This window comes from Benincasa hispida, chromosome 6 (genome assembly GCF_027475165.1).
Source record: "Benincasa hispida cultivar pf3 chromosome 6, pf3_genome.v1.1, whole genome shotgun sequence".
Lineage (NCBI taxonomy): Eukaryota > Viridiplantae > Streptophyta > Magnoliopsida > Cucurbitales > Cucurbitaceae > Benincasa > Benincasa hispida.
The window spans coordinates 45,940,443-45,960,918 of NC_143483.1; the positions used below are offsets into that span (position 1 = coordinate 45,940,443).

The window sequence follows — 20,476 nt, forward strand, 5'->3', positions numbered from 1 at the left end:
TTGTTCTAAAAAGAAGCAAAACGTAAATGTGTAAAAATCTAATTTAATTGTTTTTATATATTGAATTAAGACAAACAATTCAATTTCAATTTATATAGTAAAAATTTTCTTTCTAAAGTACAAAGAAACTATCTTTAAGAGTTGTTGAAAAATAAATTATTCAAAAAATATTAGAATTAAATAAAATTAAAACCAATATATGTATAAACAATTGTGTTATAAGTAATAAAAAAATATATATTTTAAAATTAATAATAAATTCGGATTGGTTCGGGTTGGTTTGGGTAAACCCATAAACCAACCCAGCCTATAAAATTTTCATTTATTTGAATCCAATCCAACTCAAATGAGTTGATAACCTAATCCAAACCGCACAAGTTTGATTGATTCTTGGATTATCAAGTTTTTATTAAAACTTAGGGCATTCTGTCGGGACCTATGTGGAAAATTCAAAAAAAAAATATTGGAAAATTCAATTTTGAGGTGAAATATTGGAAAATTAAAAAAAAAAAAAAATTATGGTAAAAGAAGAAAACTTTCATTGAGCTAGCTAATTGCTAAAAAAAAATAGAAAAGTCCATGAAATTTTCGAAATTTCGAAAATTCTGAGAAATTGAGTAAAAATCGAAATTTGCCCAATAAAAAATTTGAAAATATAACGATTTCTTGGGAGTGAAATTAAATTCTTAAAAATCTTTTTAAAAGATCAATCGGATGAATTTTCATAATCCCACTCGGATTCGTCCTTGTTATCCCCAACTTATAAAAACACCAACAGAAACAGATTCCCAAATCGTAATCCCAAAATCAAAAGTTCTGAGTTCACCAAAATGCCAATCGATTACAGAGTATTCGATTTAAACATCACCTGCGCCGAAGGAATCAAAGGAGTTCTAAATTTCACCAATTTTTTCTTCAAATCTAAGGTCTACGCGGCGGTTTCCATCATCGGAATCTCTCCGGCCACCCAAGAAACGCCGCTGGCGAAGTACTTCGGCAAAAATCCGGTGTGGAATTTTTGGATGAGGTTCTATTTGGAGGAATCGAAGCTACAAGAAAATGCCCTAACTCTGAAGATTCAACTGAGGCGAAAGCGAACATTTGGAAGAGATGAAGACATTGCTGAAGCTTCGATTCCATTGAGAAATCTTTTAAATGACAATGAGAATGTGACGGATGAAAATTACATTTCCTCTTTTCTGCACTCGAAGTCCGGTGGCCGCCGTGGTTTGTTGTATTTTTCGTATTGTTTCAGCCGGACTTACCCTGCATCCGCCGCAGGTGACGACGGTGGTGTGGTGGCTCCGCCGTCGGCATTAGAACGCCGCCCCCTTGCGCACCGCCGTGGTTGTAGTTTTGGGTTTCTTAATCCATTTTCAATTTTTTTTTGGTAGGAATAAAAAAAACACACACACAATGAGCAAACACTATTACCAGTTAATCATAGGAGATGAGGACCTAAATGATTCAAAAGAATGGGTCCTTACCATAATGATCTCACTAGAACTTGATTTAATAAACTTATCAGACATCGAGACAATAAATTAGAAATAGTCTAGAGAAGAGATAGACCACGATGGGTAAATTTAGATTAATATTATTGTTTTTAAAACTATTTTAAAAAATATTGTAGTTTCACATAAATTTAAAGAAATATTGTAGTTTTTCTTTTAATTTCAGTATGTCGGGTTTTCAAAAGAAGTCGAGTGTTCAAAACTCGACAAGGGTAAGTTGAGTGTTGAACACTCGACTTTTTCATTTTATTGTTTTAATATTCAACATTCCTTTTTCATTTTATTATTTATTATATTTGACCTCCATTTGTTATTATTTTCGATCATCATTTTCTTAACTCTAATAATAATATATTACCATCAATCCTTAACTTAACTCTAAAAAATATCATAAAAAATAATATCTCATTCATGTTTTCTTCCATAATTTAAAAATAATAAAATGTAAATTAAAATATTCATATTTATACACTATTACTCATTCGTTTAAAAATAATTTTAAAAAATCAATGTATCCCACAAGGCGGGCGTTGTCGATTTCGATCTGATTGTCATTGTCGACTTCAAACTTGAGATTGCTCTGGTTCCTCTTGATGTTGCTTTGGTACTTCTATAGAATATTCATAATCCTCTCCACGACCGTGGGCATGTCCATGCACGTATGAAGACAATGGACCAGCCTCTGAATCATAATATTTTGAACCAAATATTGGCATCATCATCATTGGATCAACATAATCAGTTTGGCTCTGCCTCTGCATCATAGGGGGCAATTCTTCCACATTGTGGGCAACCTCCTCAAACTCATCTTCTTCTACTCGAACAGGTCCCTTACGTCTAGAAACTGGTATAAGAACACTAGGTATATCGTACATATAATGTATCTCCTCCATATAGCTCTCGTTGTTACTACATATAGTAAAAACCTGGTTCGGATCATTTGCAACATCAGGGAGTCTACAATTGTTCAATCTTTGTGAATTATAAAACAATTAGACAATATTTAAAATACATTTAAATTAAAAATAATTAGATAATATTTAATTATATACTAGATGACCACAGCTGCTCTCGGACGAGTAACATAGCGCCTTGTAATATCATTATACCAGTTGATGTAGTTTTGAGTGACATCCCTATCAAACTGCTCAATAGAAACCTCCATTGCAATAAACCCTGCACGATAGTGTCATTGATGACATGCAGAAATGCATGCCATCTTAGTCCTTTTACTTAGAATTATGAAGGTTGTTAGGCAGAAATTGCGTCGATCATGATAGGAATTCACGAGAATATGAGTTTGCGTCGATCAACATGACGAATCTCAGCTAACCCATTACTTTGCGTTAATTATGCGTTCAATGTTCTATTTTTGTAGCCAATGCAGGAAATGAGTGCAAACGCGAAAACCGGACCATCGCATAGACGACCGCATGCAGAGAAACACTCCATTGCAAAGGCAAACGCATCGATCAACGCATGGATGTTACGGTAATCAGCCGTATGCGTCCATCGCATGAGAGTTGTGCTGGTCAAGTGATTGCGGTCATCATGTAGAGTTGCAGTGTTAAGCAAATGCGGCCATTGAATGATTGCGGCTATACGACAACGCATTCTAATGGGATCAATGCAAGGTTAGTGGAATGAACGTATCAACGCATCTACCTTGAGAAAATCCAAAGCTGATGCTGACATTTCACCTACCACGTTATTGGTGGCAGAGGTTCAGAAAGGACTAACGTGTCGAAGGTTAGACTCAGAGCAATCCAATTAATATTGTCGGTGGTCCAAACTCTATAAATAGTAGCCGATGAGCAAAATTCCAAGTCATCCGGGGGAGGACCCTTGTGAACCGGGGACTTTCCCCGCGATCCAGACAAACTGAGTGAGAAGATGGCTGAGAGTTCTTCACCTCCTTCATCTATTCCGAGTGACGACCGGAGCTAGATCTCGAGAGAGTCAGCTCCTCCACCCATCCATGGCACCACTGGCAACCTTGACGCACATCTGCTGGAAGAAAAGTTTTGCTTCCAATCGGTCATTTCTTTTTCCTTTCTTTTCCTATATTGTATTGTATGACATTTTGAATTAAGAAATTAATACAATGTGTTTTCAATGCATTTCTCTATTCCTTCGACTTCATCTTCATCTTCTTGCTTAGCATCTTTACTTTCATTACAACACTTAATGGGATTGCTTGGGTATTGTACACTTAGTCATGTGGATTAGGGATATGAAGCATGTAGCAACCTACCGAGAGGTGTGCGTTGCATGAGTGTGTGAGTAACCTTATTTGCTTAGTGTGAAGCTGTGGCAATGCCTGTCTATAGGCTAATGCATTGCTTGTCTGTGAGTGAAGTCAGCAACAATCAACTACCCAAGAGGGTAAGTGGTTGGATGCATTAAGCAAGGTATGCATTGTTCACTAGGGATAGTAACAATCTTAGGTCAACGAAGTTTATGCGATTGTTTTATATTATGTATGCTTCATTCGTCCATTAAGGATACTCGGGAGGGTAGTCTAAGGACAGGATCTAAGCTTGAGAAGGTCAAGTCAGAATCTAGGCTCGGAAGAGCCAGATTAGAACTCATAATACAAGAGATAGGTGCTTAGGAATGAGCACTATTTGTTATTAACGCATCGCATGCATCCTAGAGATAGGATACGATTGTATGCAGTCACTTTACTTTTATGCATTTTGCATCATCGCATAGGACAAGAGTAGAGACTTAGGAATAAGCTCTATGGACACTTTGCGTTCAACACATGCGTCCTAGAATTAGGAACACCACATTTCCATTGGAAAATGACTTTCCGTGTATGGTTGTAATATGATCGCATAGTCTGACACTGACTAAGGTTGCCCTTGCGGTCACTCTTAAGTTTTGCAATGAAAACATCTCCGCATTTTATCTATTTTCCCATTCATTTATTTCATGTCAAGGTTTATCACATCTCTACCTTTCATGCATATTCTCATTGTGTTGTCTGTTAGATAGGAGTAGGAGTATGATTAACTTAGCAACATCCCCTTCATTCTTTTATTCAAACCGCCGCATGCACATCACCGCAAATATATAGTTACAAGTCCCTATGTTCGACCTCGGATTATCCGAGAAACTTGCGTTCATGTTATACTTGGCATGAACGCAAGAAAAACTTGGTGGCGTGGATTGGAAGTCAATTTTACTCGACAACTAAAATCCCGTGGACGCGTTATGCGATGCATGTTCCTAAGATATGCGTTGATAGTCATACATCGATGGTCATGCATTGGAATGAAAATTGTGTTAACGAATGTATGTGATGACCATGCATCCTGCCATAAGTTTTCTTCCGTTCACGCTAAGTATAACATGAACACAGGTTTCTCGGGTAATCCAAGGTCGAACACAGGGACTTGTAACTATATGTTTGCGGTGATGTGCATGCGGCGGCTTGAATAAAAGAATGAAGGGGATGTTGCTAAGTTAATCCTACTCCTACTCCTATCTAACAGACAACGCAATGAGAATATGCATGAAAGGTAGAGATGCAACAAACCTTGACATGAAATAAATGAATGGGAAAATAGATAAAATGCAGAGATGTTTTCATTGCAAAACTTAAGAGTGACTACAAGGGTAACCTTAGTCAGCGTCAGACTATGCGATCATGTTACAACCATACATGGCAAGTCATTTTCCAATGGAAATGCGGTGCTCCTAATTCTAGGACGCATGTGTTGAATGCAAAGTGTCCATAGAGCTTATTCCTAAGTTTCTACTCTTGTCCTATGTGATGTGCAAAATGATAAAAGCAAGATGACTGCATACAATCGTATCCTATCTCTAGGATGCATGTGATGCGTTAATAATAAATAGTGCTCATTCCTAAGCGCCTATCTCTTGTATTATGAGTTCTAATCTGGCTCTCCCGGGCCTAGATTCTGACCTGACCTGACATTTCCAAGCCTATATCATGTCTTTAGACTACCCTCCTGAGTATCCTTAATGGACGAATGAAGCATACATAATATAAGACAATCGCATAAACTTCACTGACCTAAGATTGTTACTATCCCTAGTGAACAATGCATACCTTGCTTAATGGTTTAACCACTTACCCTCTTGGGCAGTTGATTGTTACTGACTTCACTCATAGACAAGCAATGCGTTAGCCTATAGACAAGCGTTGCCGCAGCTTCACACTAAGCAAATAAGGTTACTCACACACTCACGCAACGCACACCTCTCGATAGGTTGCTACATGCTTCATATCCCTAATCCACATGACTAAGTATGCAATACCCAAGCAATCCCACTAAGTGTTGCAATGAAAGTAAAGATGCTAAGCAAGAAGATGGAGATGGAGTCAAAATGTCATACAATACAATATAGGAAAAGAAAGGAAAAAGAACCGGCTGGAAGCAAAACTTTGCTTCCAGCGGATGTGCGTCAAGGCTGTCGGTGGTGCCATGGATGGGTGGAGAAGCTGACTCTCTCGAGATCTAGCTCCAGTCGAAGTCTCTGGTCGTCACTCGGAATGGATGAAGGAGGTGAAGAACTCTCAGCCATCTTCTCACGCATTTTATCTGGATCGTGGGGAAGTCCCCGGTTCACAAGGATCCTCCCCCAAATGACTTGAAATTTTGCTCATCGACTTCTATTTATAGAGTTTGAACCGTCGACAGCATTAATTGGACTTCTCTGAGTCTAACGTTCGGCGCGTCAGTCCTTTCTGAACCTCTGCCACCAACGACGCAGTGAGTGAAATGTTAGCATCAACTTTGGATTTTCTCGAGGTAGATGCGTTGATGCGTTCATTCCACCAACCTTGCATTGATCCCATTAGAATGTGTTGTCGTATAGCTTCAATCATTCAATGCCCGCATTCACTTAACACTGCAACTCTACATGATGACCGCAATCGCTTGACGACTGAAACTCCCATGCGATGGACGTATACGGCTGATTACCGCAACATCCATGCGTTGATCGATGCATTTGCCTTTGCGATGGAGTGTTTCTCCGCATGCGGTCATCTATGCGATGGTCCGGTTTCTGCGTTTGCGTTCATTTCCTGCATTGGCTACAAAAATAGAACATTGAACGCATAATTAACGCAAAGTAATGGGTTAGCTGAGATTCTCCATGCTGATCGATGCAAACTCATATTCTCATGAATTCCTATCATGATCAACGCAATTTCTGCCTAACAACCTTCATAATTCTAAGTAAAAGGACTAAGATGGCATGCATTTCTACATGTCATCAGTCATCGCACTACCAAATGTGTAACTTTTTCGGACCAATCTCCAGTTCTTAAGTCAATATCATGTAGTAAGGGTTCAGTATTACAAGGCGATGGGACATCCTACTGAAAACCAAATTATTTCATTACCGAAGATGCCACTCATCCAATGTGAAAACAAGTGAGAGAATTTATTTTTCGTCATATGTTTTGACCGTTTGTACAGAAATTGGGCAAAGTGTCCATAAAAATTTTGTAAGGCTCCCAAATAATCTGAAACACAAAATATTATGTTGAAAAATATTAAAGACAAATACAATAAAAATGTACCTGATCAGGTTGAAGCAGATCAAACATGTATCTGTACTGTTAACTACATGTGTGGCTATCCTAGTCACACAAAATTTATCTCTTCACCAAATTTTTTAAATTAATAATTTATATTTTGAATTAACTAAATCAATCATATAAAAATTAAATTGAATTAAAATAACATACCAAGAACCATAGACTCGTCCAGCTAATTGAGCGTCATTTACATGTTGGAGCTGTGGAGCCATTGTTGAAAATCGTTCCTAAGTCCATAGTTGCAAAAGTATCAAAGGCCCAATGATCCCGCGAACTTCAGGTTTTGTTGCTTTGCATAAATGTCTATACAGCCATGCCAAACATGCTCCACCCCAAGAATACCGTCCTGCATCATAGAGGTTAGCTAATAGTGGTAGAAACATCAAGTGAACAAAATGACTTGATTTGTCCAAAAATAGATTTCCACCCATCATATGCAGTATATATGCTCGCGTATCTCATGACGGTTTCCTCGTCCACATCATTGGCGAGTTCATAGAATTGTGTCCCTAACCAAATTAAACTTAACATCGATCCTTTAATTTTATCGGCAAGTGGGGTCATACCGAAGTATAGTTGACAAATATGCGACCAGTCATCATACATCACTCTGGAGACCGACTCACCATCAATAAGTAATCCTCCGAACAACACTCTTATGTCCTGTAGAGTGATAGTGCAGTATCCAGTAGGCATATGAAATATATGCGTCTCAGGTTTCCATCTCTCGACTAGTGCTGTGATGAGATACCAATCTAGCTGAATGAATCTCAATCTGGCAACTCCATAAAATCCAGACGTATGAAGTAACGATAGTATTCAAGGGTGGACTGGGATAGTGCAATGTACAACTGTCTCTCGACGTCTAGAGGATATCTCGTCAGTGGTACGATCTTACCATACAACTGATGATCGATGAATCGATTGGTTGTACAGAACATCAGGATCAATAGGTTTTGGATTTAAAGCCATGATCTAAAAGAAAAAAAAATTATTTATTTCCGAGTAAATAATGTACAACTTAATTAAAAAAAATAATATACAACTTAATAAATTTTATTAAAAAAATATTATATGTACAATAGAAATAGTATTTGCAAGATAACAATATTATTTACACAATAAAGATAGTTTTATAAGATAAAAATGTTAATACTAAAAATCCCTAAATGTCTGGAGCCTGTCTTCGTAACCAAGGACACTTCCTTCAATTATGACCTAACTGATTACAAAACCCACATCATAGTCGAGCGCTTGGTTCTGTCCAATCCATCTCGTTATGGTATCGTGAACTCTTTGGTCTACCAGGTTTCATCAACAACGATGGGTCAGCAGGTAAGACAAACATATTAGGGTGTGAATCCAGTAATCTTCATGTGGTACAAGTTGAAATTTAGGAGAGTAACATGCAGCATACATTGACAATTTATAGTAGTCCTCAATAAAATCTTCATAGTTCATGTTAAAATGTGAGCAAACTGCCATAAAATGCAAACATGGAATGCCAAACGCTTGCCACTTGTTACATGATCAGTACCCGTTTAGCCTCAATATTTGAACATTTCCTCCTTTAGTATTGAGGTTGTGACGTCCAATCTTCACATGAAACATACCTTCATATCGATCGTATGATTGTACTTCATGTTTACTAGATCTTGCAACCCATTTATTAACTTTTCGTGTGCGTACTTGAATTTTTATTCACTTAGTATTATAAATATACTTGAAACAAATTGTTAATTACATAAAAAAAAATAATATTATCAGGTGTATTTATCTTGACGCTCCTAAGCATCTCTTATTTCTTCTCTTATTTTTTTCAAATAATTTACGCACTTAAAGAATGTTATTTGAGTAAGAGGATTTATCAGCAACATTCAACCTCTTTTGAGGATGCCATTTATGCACTGATAGATTTGTCATCATCCACCCATATTTGAACCTTCCATCATGTGCTTGAGTTCATTGCTCTATACCAATATTGTCAAAAAAAAACTCAGACAACTCCGATTTATTCCTTTGATGTCCTCAATGGCTTTATTAAACTTTCGAATTTGAAATTGACATCCGACATGATAAACATAATTCTTTAATGTGTTAAAATTGTATTATTTTTTTTATTGACGTTGCTAATGATATGTCATAAGCAAAATCGATGGTGACATTTTGGTCCAGTCCAACCATTTATTGGATTGTTCACTGCAGAGATAATTCTAACATGTTGATCTTAAATTAAACACACCTCTTCGTGTGTAACAATTTCTCTCAAGTGTTTTAAAACTCATCCCCATGAGTCTACGGACTCCTCATCTACAACAGAGAATGCAATTGGAAAAAGATGCCCGTTTGAATCAACTGATGTAACAATCAATAACTTTCCTCGATATTTTTCGTATAAATAGATATCATCTGTCTGAATAACCAGCCGACATCTATTAAAAGTTTCTATACAAGGACCAAATTGCCAAAATACAAAAGTTAAGATATCATGTCCTTCAGTTGGTGTTTCTTTCACTCTCCACTCCACACGTGTTTCGGGATTGGTCTGCTTAACCATATACAACCACCTGGTTAACAATTTGTATGACTCGTCCTAATCATTGAACACTTTAGCCAACGCCTTTCTTTTGCCCTCCCACACTCTATGGTAAGGAACATGATATCCAAATTTTGTTTTTATGTCAGAATGCAGTTGTGTCACGCTGATAGATGATTTTTCTCTTACGGCATCACAAAACTCTAGTGTATCATCGATGAATATAACTGCACATGACTTTGACTAAGTTCTAAGTAAAAACATGTATGTTGATCAACATACTTAGTGATCTTAAACAAGTCATACAACTTTTTCTTTGTTGCACGAAGTCTCCATTTGCAATCTTCTTCCCACTTTTTACACCGCATTACCCAAATCGTCGGTGTCGATTCTACAACATCATATGGTGCATGATACTTAATAGCAAAACAATTGACCGCGTGTTATAGCTGAAGGAAATCAGACATGAGGATTTCCATGAGCAGCGAAATGATCGTTCCAAATTTCAGTCGATATTGAACATACACAATTACAGTACAAGAAATGGAAACTAGCAGGTCATGCAACAACTAGAAATTACAGCATGCTGACAAGATAAGATCAAGGGATAGAGTATCATACCTTTGAAGACTCATTCTTCAAGCTTCCTCGATCATGAATGCTCGATCAATCTCCAAAACAGCAATACACGAACGCTCGAACACAATGACCGTAACAATAGCACGATCAACAACGAACACAACGAAGTAAACGATCACGAACCCAACGAACGGCCTCCAGAACCTCGATATCAATCGAGTTGAGTGAGGACACCACCACAATGGATACCTTGGTATTCTCGGTGTGAGAATCCAAGAGTTGTGGGCTCTGTATGATCTTGATTAGAGGAAGAGACTGAAGGAACAATAATCATGTAGACAATTGAGCAAGTGGTAGATGACACAGTCTATCATATAGACGATGTGCTCAATCGTGTAGAAGATGGCAGCCTATCGAATAGACAATGCCCTATGATCTTTTAGCTACGACCAGCTGAGAACTATCTTATAGTGATTCCACAATCGTTTAGTCTCTCTAATGTTATCGCTTAGTGAAACACTTTCACTTGATAGCCTTGTCTGTGAGTTTCTTTCCGAATCAAGTAACTACAAATTTTAGGAAAACATTTTTCCTTTTACCTCACGGTTACCATAAAACCACCAATAACCTCTCACTCAATCGTTATTAGAGAAAAATAGATAATTATCAAATAATTAATATTATTATAAATATATATGATAACCAACTTCCAATATTATATTTATAACCTATAGTTTTAATATTTCATCTCATGAAACATATAAACCATAGTTCTTTTTCTTTCTTATGGTACTTAATATAAATCATATTTACATTAATCCTCCACTTGATGTATACATCACATCAATTATATCATATATAATTGAATTTCCTCTTGTCAATTTGAACATTTCAAACTAACACCAAGAACTGATTCTCAACTTGAATCCACTGAGCTACCAAGGGGCTTATGTACCTGTAGCTTGAAGCTCTAACTGTACGTGAATAACTGACTAAACTCTTTAGTCACGGGATCCACCATCCGTTCACTTTTGGGCACTCCACTAAAGACCGACAACTGTACTCTCCTCACTACAGATATATTTTGTGTCCATATCAACCAATCAACAGTGCGATAACCCTTCAAAGATCGCTCGTAAGTACAGCTGGGCTAATTTACCATTTTTCCCCTGTAGTTACGCCTAACTCCTTAAGTACCACTGATCCCTCTAATGAACATAAGTCATAGTTCTACTATGACTGAATCCTCTCTTCCAAAAAGAAGTTGTGGCCACTATGTTCAAGACCCGGAATCAGCGCTTAAGAGAGCAATCTATCTACTTACCCTTGCTTTGGGGAAGGAGTAAATTTCATCCTGTGTAACTGAATTCCCACCTCCCAAATCAGACAAATCCCCAAAAAGGTTGCCTTGTCCAGTTGGCAATCTGGCCACTCTCACCCATACTAATCAAAGAACCGCCCTTAAATGCAGAAGTTCTCAAAACACTCAGGATTAAGGTCATGTCATCTATGGTCGTTCAGGTGAGATGTAAGTCTCAAGTATCAACGGCGTTATATAAAGAGATTATTCATCTCATGGTCCAGTCTTATACAAACTCTTTGTATAGGACACCATGTCTCCACATGAATTATCAGGATCAATCATCTGTAGTAGTTCACAACACTAGTAAACCTCTACAAAGCGGGTCGTATCTGTAGTGTCACCAAGATCAGGTATCCCTCCTTAATCCTTATACTATAGACCTTTTTAGGTTATCACTTAAGGCATGATTTACTTGTATATCTCATATACAAGCTTAAGTTTACATACAATAACCATGGAGCTTTGTTTATTGGATATGAGTAAATGCAAAATAAAATAACTCTTATTTTATTCATAACAATGTGTACAATGTTTACAAAATAAAGACTTTGAGAGAATTAGGACACCAATCCCAATAGAAGCATTTCTTTTTTCTTGACAAATCATCCCTTTATACATTTGGGTATTGTCAACACCCACAAGAGTTACAATTTGGTTATGTTCTCGAATGCTATCTATTAAATTCATATTCAAATCGGATCTAAAGGTAACTCATGTTCATGACCATCAAAATCTAACTCTTCAAATTCACCGTCCGTTTCTGTTCTAAAATCTCTATATTGATTGTTAGCCATTATATCTTCATCATTACAGGGTGGTGCAACTTATTCTGGATCAGGGTCAATACATTGAGTCAGGTCTTCAAATTGACTAAAGGATGCATTCAAGTTTATATCCAACCCTACCCTACTTACATTAACATATAAATGCACTAAATTCAAGAGTGACATCGCGATTAAGAACATCAAGTTCATTATTTGTTCATCAGAAATAGGGAATGACATAACCCTTACTGATCCTGATAGTGTTAGATTAGGATGTCTATATATTATTTCTAACTGATTTGCTCTTATATCTACACCAAGTGACATCCCTACCATTTCAATGAATTGTTCAAAAACAAGTCTAATGTTTACATTTATGCTAAAACCCCCACATGGTGGTTGGTCATAATCAACTCCATCAACACCATTAGTCACATTACCATTTGTAAATAACATAAATCCCAAATAATTGTCTACCATTTTCTAAAAGAAAAAAAAGACAAACAATATTTTACTAGTTATCAAACTTAAATATTAAAAAAAAAAAAATTAAAATAACTTAGTTTGCACATCAAAATTATTAAAAATTAAAAGAATCGAATAAAAAACTTTAAACTTTAAATTAATACTAAACTTTTTTAAACTAAAAGTTAATACTAAAAAAATAAAATATCATAAGAAATATATTAAAAAAATCACAATAATTTTATATTAAAATAAAAATACTAAAATTTTTAAACTATAAACATCAAATTTTATAAGAAGTATATATAACAAATGACTCATTAATATTTTTGTGTTAAACTTTAAACTAAACTTTTTAAACCATAAACATCAAAGTTAAATAAAAAAAATCAAATAGTATAAAAAATATAAAAAGTTATTAAATTAGTAACTTTTTTATTAAAAATAAACAAAATACTAAAATTTTTAACTAAAAACAATACTAAAAATAGAATATCATATAAAAACAACAAATAAAAAAGATTACTTTTTTTCTATTAAAAAAACAATAAACAAAAAATGTAGAGAAAACTAGAATTAGAAAAAACATATTGTACAGACAAAATATAATGCCTAGAATCTAATGTTTTTAAAGACAACAATAAACCCTAAAAACCCTTTAACACTAATACTATTTAAAATGCAAAAGAAAACATTAACATGGTAGATCTAACTTAATATAAATATTAAAAAAATACTAACATTATTATATCAATATTAGTGAATTCAGACTATTAAAAAACTATTATTGAATTGAAACTAACATGGTAGATCTAAAACATTAACATGGTAGACTAACATAAACATGATAGACCTAAAATATTAATCAACGTAATATCGATATATAACTAATATTAAAAAAAAGTATTAACATCAATATATAAGGAATTAAAATGATATATTTAGCATAAACAAATATTAAAAACAAAAAACTAGTAATAAATAAAAGTTAAAGTTCAACTCATAATTCAATAGTAGTTCTTTTTTTTTTTTTCAAAGTGACAATGGTCACCTTTTTTTTTTTATTTGTTATCCGGCAACAACAACTACATAAAAAATAATAATAATAATAATATTAGAACCTATAACTTATAGTTTTAATAAAAGAATAGTAATTTAGTTGATCGAACGGATACCTCTTTTTGAATCTTTGTTTCTCGAACAACAATAAAAATTATAAAAGATGATAATAATAATATAGGAACAGAACAAAATTTATAATTATTCTTAAAAAGTAGAAATCTAGTAGAAAGAATTAAACTGGTATAGTTTGTGATCAGATAAGGTGAAGTATAGGGAGAAAGGATCCACATGAAATAGAAGAAGAGAGTAAGGCAGAAGGCAAGAAATAATAGAAGAAGAGAACGATAACAAGAAATGTGAAGGGAAAGAGACCACGAAGAACGACAGAGAGCAAGCAAAAAACTTGTGATCTCAACAAATGAGTGGAAAGGGAGTTTTAAAACCCATAGGTCGAGTATTCAAAACTCGACCCATGGGTGAAGCGTCCAGATTAGGTCAAGGATGGCATGCGGCAGGGCATGGAAAAGGTTCGGTCAAGGCTGGCATGCGGCAGAGCATGGGAAACCGGCACCGGTAGGAACAAAGTGACAAGTCGATGGTTGTCGAGGGTTGAAATCTCGACCTATGTAAGTCAAGTTTTGAACCCTCGAAAAATTAAATATTTATTTAGGTCATCAGGAAGAGGTCTCGAGGGTTGAAATCTCGACCTATGTAGGTCGAGTTTTGAACCTTCGACGAGTTTTTCTTTAGTTTTTTCCCCCACCTCGGAATTCTAAAACTACCATAAATTTCTAAATACTTTTCAAACTACCCTATTTTGCTAAATACTTTTCCAAATTACAATATTTGAATAAAAGTTCCAACCACATTGATGACCTATAGGAAACGAAGAGTTACCAAATAACTTAATTGTCGTGGAAGAGGAGACGCTTTGAACCTTAAGGGGTCGTTTGTTTCATGGGCATCCTAGATTTCCATAAAGTGGGCATCTGAATTACTGCCTTTGTTTTGTGGTATTATAAGAAGCCCCGACATCTAAAGGTTCTCGAGCATCTTAGGATGCCTGGATGGAGGGCATCTGAAGAGTTTTTTATGTCCTAAAGATGGGTTTTCAAGTTGAGAGCATCCCCATTTTCTATTTTTGTCCTTCTTTTTACATATATATATATATCTTCATCTATATTATATAATTAAAATAAATACTGTCAACCACATATATCATATATTTTTAGTTATATTGTAATTCTTATTATTTTTAATAATATATTTAAATTTAAATGAATATTTATTTTATAAAAATTTTAAATTTTGATTTATTATTTTGTTGAGAAAAATAACATATAAAAATAATATAAATTGTATTAATTTTAAAAGAAGTTCAAATTGATAAAAACAAATATGTTATATAAGTTCAAATTATATCAAATTAATTATAAATTAATAAATAGTCGTAAGGGCATTTTTTAAACATTTTGTAAAGTTAAGACATTTTCGAGTAGAAATCCTACAAAACAAATACAGTTATCAAAATATTTTCACGTATTTGCAAAAATATTCCTACAAAATAAACATGGTAATCTAAAGATGCTAGACATATATAAATCCTAATATCTATAATTTCGAGCATCTAAGATTTTGGTTATCTAGGTTCGATCCCTGGTTCTCGAAAGTCTTAATAATGATAGTATCTCTTTGGAATTCAAGCATAGTCAACCAAAGTTCGATTGGTACAATTAAAATTTGTAATTTAATGATTGGTGAAAAAAAATACTTTTTTTCTTTTTGCTTTGAGTATAGTCTTTCAATATGAACTTCAATGAGCCAAATTTTTGTTTTTATTTTTCTCGAAGTCTTTCATTTTCAATTTCTTTTTGCTTTAAATGTATTATCAAATTTTTATTTTTGATAATTATTTTGATTGCGTTGGACAATCATTTGATTTTAAATTTCAAAAATTAAGTATATAAATACTACCTACACCTGTCGATGTACTTTTTAAACCTAATATAAATATTTGTGTTGTAAATTTCTGACTAAACAAAGATTGACAAGAGTAATGACAAAATTTAATATTTCATTTTGATAAATGACAAAATAAATATTTTCAAAATTTTTAAAAAAAATGGCAAATTGATTTTAGCTAGAGACAACTAATTAATAGTTAAAGATGACCAAAATACCGAAAGACACATATAACTAATTTAATCCCAAAAATCCAGATTTTAAAATCATAAACAACTAAATTTTGTTAGTATTCAAGATACATTTTATCTAAATAAAATAACGATATTGGATTGATTTTTGAGGCATCAATTTTAGGGGTGATAATTGGTGCATATCTACTAAGCATAATTGACTTAGATATAGTTAGTTAATGGATGTATACAAAAGTAATATAAATTGAATAGTGGTAGAATGTGGCTAGAGGTACCTTTAAAAGATTGTCCACCAAATTTCCATTAAAAACTTGAATTTTTTTTTAGTATAACTAAAGTAAAAAATTAGAATCACACACATCGTGATTACTAAGATACTTGCATGTTAATCAAATTCTCTTTATTTTGACATCGAGATGACTTATAATTCTTTATACTTTTAGGTCTACAACTTAGAAGAGACCATAGAAGTTCCTAATAGTTATTATTATGTTATTATTTTTATCTTTGACAATATATAAAGTGAATAAATCGAACAAGTTGATAATATAAACTTATTTTAGTTTAACTATATCTGCGTCGGTAAAGTTTTTAATAATGATTAGAACATATGTACACGAGAAATATTTGTTTGAATTTTATTGCAATATTTAATAGTTCTAAAAATCAACTATTTTAGTCAATACTAGAACTTTGGATAAACTTTTCCTTTTATTATTATTATCATCATTATTATTATTATGATGCTCACTTTGGTCTCGACCTGTTACCTCCTCACATATAAAATAATTTTAAATCCTGTATTTGCTATTTGAAAGTTAAATTACTAATTTTACCTTTACATTCTTTAGTTTTCGAATATTAAATGAAGAATTTTTATGGACTATTTTGAAAAAAAAAAATAAATAAATAAATTTATTTGTAAATATAATAAAATTGTCATTGTCGAATTAAATTAAAAAAAAAAAAAAAAAAAAATCATTGCTAATTATAGTATAAGACGGTTGTTTTTCCCTTCAATGAACTAAATAAGTCGTTTTTTCCTTCAATGAACTAAATAATTCATTTGGTACAGCAGAGTCCTACGCTCAAGGTTCGATCCAGGCCCTTGCACTTGTTTTTCTTCTTTTATTACTTCAACGCCCATGGTTCGTTTTTCAAAATATTTTTTCTAAAAAAATACTTAATTGTTCATTTTTCAAAATAATTAATATTCTTAAAAAACACTCTTCCATCTCCCATGTGCATTGTAATTATATATTCTTGTCATTTTATCTATAAATAGTGACATTATGTGGATATTGAAAGTATGCACATTTGAGAGAAAATCCATTTCATAATTCAATTTTGAATTTTCATATTATCCTTTTTTTTTTCTAAATTTTAGTTATTTATTTTATATATTTTATATTATATTATATTATCTTTCGTCGATTTCCGTGTTTTCATTGTGACTTGTTTCGTTCCTCAATTTCACAACACATTATGAACATGAGCTTCTGTCGTTTCCCGCTAAAAATAGGTCATAAAGGTAGGTAGTTTTTTCCCTCTTTAATGTAATTAATAAATTAAATATTATTTTGCATGCTTGGTATATATTAACTTTCTTATATAAATAAAACATTTTGTGATAGTGTTACCATGGCAAACCTTACAAAACTAGAATTGGCAGGTGTTGACATTAATGACAATAATTATTTTTCATGGGTGTTTGATGCCAAGATACATTTGGACACCATGAATATTAGAGAAACAATTAAAGAAGAAAATTAAATGTCCAAAAAAGAAAAAACAAAAGCCATGATTTTTCTTCGTCACTATCTTCATGAAGGATTAAAGATAGAATATTTAAGCATAAAAGATTCCCGCATCTTGTGGAAGAATTTGAAGGAAATATATGATCATCAGAAAACCATTATTCTTCCTAAAGTTCGTTATGAATGGATGCATTTGAGACTCTAGGATTTTAAATCAATAAGTGATTAAAACTCCACATTATTTAAAATTAGTTCAAAATTATTGTTATGGGGAGAGAAAGTTACCAATGCGGATATGTTTGAGAAGATATTTTCTACTTTTCATGTCTCGAATATGCTCTTGTAGCACAATATCGAGAGAAAGGTTTTAAAAAATATTATAAACTCATCTCATGTCTTCTTGTGTCTGAACAAAATAACGAGTTATTGATGAAGAATCATGAATCTCGACCAACTGGAACAACATCATTCCCTGAAGTAAATGCTGTGAATTTTAATAATCGTAGTCGGGGTCATGGTCGTGATCGAGGTCCTGATCGTGGTAGAGGAAGAAATAATTATTATTGTTCACACGAGGTTTCCTGAGAAACGTGTTTTGTGGCGTTGAATTTGAGTTGGTGTTGATGTTGAAGTTGATTTGATGCGATGTGGTTCGATCTCTAGTACTTGATCCTCTGATTCTCTTTCAGTTGGGTGAATGTGTTTGACTTGAAGAGTTCTAGGAGTGCAGTCTTGGAAGAGTCTTGTCTTTGTGTCTTCAAGGGTCTTCTGGGTCTTCTAGGAGTGCAGCTTCAAGAGTCTTCTACTTGTTGATGAATTCTCTAGACTCTGAATGTAGAAAAATCCCCCTTTGAAATGAGAAGAGTGTCTCTCTATTTATAGGGTTCTCTGATGGGCTTCATGGGCTGGTTAGCCCATGGGTTTGGGCTTGATTGGTCCATGGGCATGGCTTTGGGCCTAATTAATTGGATTTAGACCTAGTTTGACATTTGGTTCAAATTCAACCTATTTTTGGGCTTAGTTGGACTTTGACCCAAATAATAATATCAAATGATTCAATGGTCATGATAAAACCACATGCGTCACCGAAATTTGTCTTCAACTTCAATTTGGACATATGTTAATTTTTAATTGGGCCCAAATTTAATGATTTAAAATTTCGTCAATGACATGCAACTTGTGATTGGTCCAAAATTTCTCATTCAATAAATGTCTCTTTCAAGATTTATGCACATATATGGGTGGATGAATCTCAAAAAAAAATATAAAGTTGGAATCAAAATCCAAATATATATGTTCTTGAATTTGATCTCAATTGATGTGTCAGTCAAACTATGAGTTTAGTACATAAGTTTAACTTGAGTTTGGGATCAAATTTGAGATATGGACAAATTTACGAACAAATTTTTGAGTTTTGTCCCAATTTAATTTGATTTGGATTTAAGATGAAATTTGGGATACGCCTAAATTTCAATAAAAGATCAATTGAGATTTTTTCCTTATCCACAAATTATTTTGATTGAAGATAAAAACTCAAAGTTGAATAACTTGAATCTAAAATAAAATTTGGAATATGGCCAAATTTTAACTTGGATGAATTTTAGATATTTCCCCTAACTTGATTTGGAAATAGAGATAAAAACCTAAATTTTGATGAATTTGATATAAAATTTGGAAGATGCCCAAATTTTAATTTGAAATTTTATTTGGCTTGAGGAGTCTGTGATTTGGTGATCTAGATTTGGGATAAAATTTGGAATATGCCCAAATTTTAATTTGACCTTAATAATTTGGCTTGAGGATAAAAGTATGATTTGGTGATTTAGGTGGGATAAAATTTGGAATATGCCCAAATTTTAATTTGAGATTTTATCCTTAATAATTTGGCTTGGGATAAAAATCTCATAATTTAGATTTGGGATAAAATTTGGAATATGCCCAAATTTTAATTTAAGATTTTATTTACAATTTAATCTCAATATTGAACAATTTTGATTTTGAATAAAATTTGGAATATGGTCAGATTTTAATTTATGATTTTATCCACAATTTAAATTTGACTTTGAATAAAATTTGGAATATGTCCAAATCTTAGTTGAAGATAAATTTGAGGACAAAATCTAATAAGATTAAATTAAATAGGAAATTTGTTTAATTTAATTTGAAATTAGGATAGAATCAAATTAGGAAATCTGATAAAAAATCTAATATTTTAAATCAAATCTTTTATTTGATTTGGATTTCCTAATTTGTTATGCAACCTAGGGAAGCTCTAGGACCTCAAACCCCTCCATTATCTTCATCCCCTCCTCTTCTCTTTCCTTTCTCTCTTTTTCCTCCTTTCTTCTAGCGTTTTCTTCCCAGACAATCAAAGGTAGGAAAAAAAAAACTTTGCTCCTTTTTCTTTTTTCTTTTTTTTTTTTTTCTTTTCTCTTTCTTTTCTTTTTTTTTTCTTTTTTTTTTTTTTTTAAGAAAATTTCTTTCTTTCTTTCTTTCTTTTTTCTTTTTTTCTTTTTTTAACTTGCCCCCTTACTATTTTTTTTTCTTGCATAGGTTTATAACTTGTCCCCCTTACTCTTTTGTAGGAGTTAAAGAGCAAGGGAATACAACTGCCTTTTTTTTTTGCTAGCCCACCCGTCAATAATCTTGAAGGGTGGGTTTCTCCTCTCATAAGCTTGGTTTTATAACAACAATTCTTT

General features: G+C 33.3%; 1 protein-coding gene and 1 pseudogene across 1 annotated transcript; one reads left to right on the forward strand and one right to left on the reverse strand.

The window, feature by feature from the left end:
• The first annotated feature begins 830 nt into the window (after window positions 1-830).
• Window positions 831-1,394, forward strand: LOC150035698 (C2 domain-containing protein). The gene has a single exon (XM_090314403.1). The coding sequence runs from the start codon at window positions 831-833 to the stop codon at window positions 1,392-1,394; it is 564 nt and encodes a 187-aa protein (XP_090170529.1).
• Window positions 1,395-2,077: 683 nt separating this feature from the next.
• On the reverse strand, window positions 2,078-8,067 carry LOC150035699 (serine/threonine-protein phosphatase 7 long form homolog; annotated as a pseudogene).
• Window positions 8,068-20,476: the final 12,409 nt, after the last annotated feature.